At 37.4% G+C, this 3,860-nt stretch overlaps 1 protein-coding gene and 1 non-coding gene across 2 annotated transcripts in view; both read left to right on the top strand.

Annotated features, from left to right (window-relative positions):
* LOC107668043 (5'-nucleotidase domain-containing protein 2-like) overlaps window positions 1-2,251 on the top strand; it is a 16,627-nt gene extending 14,376 nt beyond the window's left edge. Inside the window, exon 14 of the mRNA XM_016459788.1 lies at window positions 1,071-2,251. Coding sequence (XP_016315274.1) covers window positions 1,071-1,332 — 262 coding nt within the window. The 3' untranslated portion in view covers window positions 1,333-2,251. The remainder of the gene's footprint in view (window positions 1-1,070) is intronic.
* Window positions 2,252-3,077: 826 nt separating this feature from the next.
* Window positions 3,078-3,149, top strand: trnah-gug (transfer RNA histidin (anticodon GUG)). Its single transcript has one exon. It is a non-coding gene; the product is annotated as a tRNA-His (tRNA).
* The last annotated feature ends 711 nt before the right edge of the window (window positions 3,150-3,860 follow it).

The following is a 3,860-nucleotide window of genomic DNA, read 5'->3' on the forward strand; positions in this document are numbered from 1 at the left end:
TCACTAATTGATGGATGTCTAAAATATAAAAATAAGGAAAAGCCTAAAACAGGCCCGAGGCCCTGCCCGCGTCTGAACTATGACATGAAAATTGTCCCGAAGCCTGGCCCTAGGGGCGTAAAAAAGTCGGGGCCCGTCGAGCCCGGGCTGAAATGCAGGGCTCTAGCTCTGATCTAGCACACAGAAAACGATTTGACTGAAAATTTATCAGAAGAGATGAAAGAAAGATAGTGGTCATCTACGCAATTCGGAAAAAGAGGCTGCTTTTCTGCATTAGGTATGTTTTTTTTTATTTTGTTTTTTTTACTCTTTGTACAGCAGTTATTGTTCATTCTAATTTAATTTTTTAATGTAGAATATGTGTTACATAAATACATGAAATGTAGAACATATACAAAAGTGCTCATGGCTCCGCAACTTACAGTCGCAACTTCATGGTGCTGTTACTCCTTTTCGAGCCGAATTTTACAAAATTGGTCAGCTCCCGACAGCATCAGGTGTTTTATTAATGGTTAGTATCATTTTTTATTTTTTTATTTCAATAAATGTAATCGTTTAGATATAATATTTAGGCTATAATATTATAAATCAGGTTGGTTTGTATTGCTGACGTAATATGTAAATTATATGCGTGCGGCCCGTGAGACTTGCACTTGGACCATAGTGTGGCCCGGTGGAAAAAAAGGTTGAGAACCACTGCTTTAATATGCTAATTTGTTGCTTAAACAAATCTTATTATCAATGTTTAAAACAATTGTGCTACCTAATATTTTTGTACAAATGTGAGTTTTGTTTTCAGGATTTTTTTTTTACAAATGGAAAGTTCAAAAGAATATTTATTTCAAAAATAAATATTTTGTAACATTAAAAGTGCTTTTAGTATCACTTGCTGAATAAAAATATTATTTTCTTCCAAAAAAAAAAAAATCTTATTTACCCTAAAACTTTTGAATGATTTAGATTTAGTTTATATTATATATATAAGACAAAAAGACAAATTCTTGAACTCACTTGATGAACAGATCAAGGACTATAGCCATTGTAACACGTCTCCCAATTTCCTTTTACAGGGCAGTCACCAAGAACCTCTTCAACCCTCACTTTGGCAGCATATTCCGTACCTGCCACAACCCCACCTACTTTTCCCGCCGCCTGTGCCGTTTTTCAGACCTCTACATGGCCTCTATCAGCTGCCTGCTGAACTACGACCTCTCATACACCTTTTACCCTCGCCGAACGCCCCTGCAGCACGAAGCCCCCCTCTGGATGGACCAGCTCTGCACTGGCTGCATGAAGACACCCTTCTTAGAAGAGATGGCCCATATTCGTTAAAACCGCCAAAGATTTAATGTGCAAATATGAACTGAAAAGTTAAATGAGGGGTGCGTGTTTGTGTCTCTATAGCATTGGAGACGTGGCACTTTTTGCATGAACGCCACATACAATGGGGCCACCTGCTGGATGTTATGTTACAATGCGTCTCAATGTTCTCAAGCCTTGGACCGCTAAAGACGGGCTTGTTGTTGAACTTATCCTTGTGTTCTTATCTCTAACTTTTTTACATTTGATGCTGTTGCATTACGTCTTACTAATCATATTTCGATGTTAAGTGGTTTACAGTTCTCTCTTTTTTTGGTTTTGTAGATTAAACCTGTATGTCATGAGTTTTGTAGTTGCAACAGGGTGATGTTTGTATTAACATGAATCATGATAGCAGGAGGAATGAAACTATACTTGGGGTACCCAGACTTTGTTTTCTCTGGTAGGCCAAAGTATTAAGCCACTGGCCAAAAATGCACAATATGAGTTACAAATACAGTAGGTCTGATTACAAGTGCGATTAGGTCAAATAGCTTCATAGATTTGGTGTTTTAATGTTACTTACCTTCCCCACACTACAGTAATCATGTAGCCAAGCCTCATAAAAGTTTAAATATGTGCAAGTAATACCAGTCTCCACAGCTTATTATTTAGTAGAGAAATTATAATTTTTTTTAAATGACAGCTGTATTTACATACATGGAAGCTCCTGGAGGGCCAAACCAAATGCTGTTGTTATTTTTGACCTTGCAAGCCCTCACTGTTTGTGGCTTTAGACTAAGCTTCTGTACAATCAGAGCATTGTTTGCTTATCGTTAAATCTGTGAATAGCTATGCTGCTAAATTCAGTTTTCCAGGAACAAGAAAGATGTCATCTTTTGTATGTACTTAGTCTACAATTTAAAAAATCAAATAAAAGGCTTTGTATTAATATTTGTCATGTTGGTTTGTTTTAACTTTAAGAAATTAAACGCCTAAGCCACATCTTTTAAAAGTTGTGAAAAAAAAAAAGAATTATTACTACAATAATTATTTTCTGTTTAAATATTGTTTTAGAACGTAATTATAAATAAATTTATTTTTTTCATGTGATAGAAAAAAAGCCATTACTACAGTCTTCAGTCTCACATGATTATGGAGATAGAATTGTTGCTTAATTCTAAATAGATTACGATCCATAACTAAATGTAAAGAGATTAACAAACATTAAACATATTGACAAATAAATAGAATGAGATCCACAAATAACGTTTCACAAACATGAATTAAATTCACAAATAAATAAAATGAGATTTGCAAATAAAAAACATTCACATATATATATTTATGTCACAACCACAACTTTGCCTGGCATTTATTTGTGAATCGCGTCCTGTGCATTCTATCTCCATACATGATCTTTCAGAAATTATTCTAAAAGATGTAATATTGTCAATGTTACAAACAGCTTATTATTTTTGAGGAAATCTTGATGCACTGCCATTCAGGAGTTTGGGAATTTTAAAGAAATTGATACTTTTTATTCAGCAAAGGTAGAAATGGATCAGAAATTATAGTAAAAAGCGGTATAATGTTACAAAATATTTCTATTTTAAACGATTTTCTTTCATCAAAGAATCCTATAAAAAAAAAAAAAGTATCCGTATATTCACAAAATCATCGACGAGCTGCCGAGTAGCTCTCTGAGACATAAAGAAGCTGAAATATAAACAGAAGAAATGTAAAACTGCCTCCTGTGTGCAGCTGCTGAGTAGCTTGCCGTGATCGTATAGTGGTTAGTACTCTGCGTTGTGGCCGCAGCAACCCCGGTTCGAATCCGGGTCACGGCAAAAGCGTAAGGCTAAGCTGAGTTCTTTTGTTTGTTTGTGCTATGGATGATAAAACGCCTACTGCTACTTCATTATGGAATTCAGGCACAAACATCTTTGTGTAGATATATTTGCTTATAAAAATACTTGAGAATTTTTTATTTATCTTTTTATTTATCTTTTATTTAAAGTCACCAAACCAGTTCACAAACTGATACAAGTGTGGCCGGAAGGGTCGTCAGAGGCTCTTCAAGACTGTTTTAACACCACTGACTGGAATATGTTTAAGCAGGCTGCAACATACAATAACACCACAGACCTCCAGGAGTACTCGGAGACTGTCACTGCCTACATCACCAAGTGCATTGATGATGTAACAGTCACAAAGACCATCACTGTCCGGGCCAACCAGAAGCCGTGGCTAACAGGGGAGGTCTACGGACTCCTGAAGATGCGGAACGCTGCCTTCAGAGCTGGAGATGAGGTGGGCCTGAAGACAGCTAGGGCCAACCTTTCCCGCGGCATCAGAGAGGCAAAAAGACAGTACTCCAGGAGGATAGCCCATCATTTCAGCGACAGCAGAGACACTCGGAGCCTGTGGCAGGGGATACAGACCATTACGGACTACAAGCCCCCACGACGCACCTGTGACAGTACCATCTCCCTGCTGAAAGAGCTGAACCTTTGAGGCAACCACTGCACAGAAGACTCCACCTCCTCCTGGCGACCAGG

The sequence above is a fragment of the Sinocyclocheilus anshuiensis genome, unplaced genomic scaffold (genome assembly GCF_001515605.1).
Source record: "Sinocyclocheilus anshuiensis isolate Anshui unplaced genomic scaffold, SAMN03320099.WGS_v1.1 scaffold1024, whole genome shotgun sequence".
NCBI lineage: Eukaryota > Metazoa > Chordata > Actinopteri > Cypriniformes > Cyprinidae > Sinocyclocheilus > Sinocyclocheilus anshuiensis.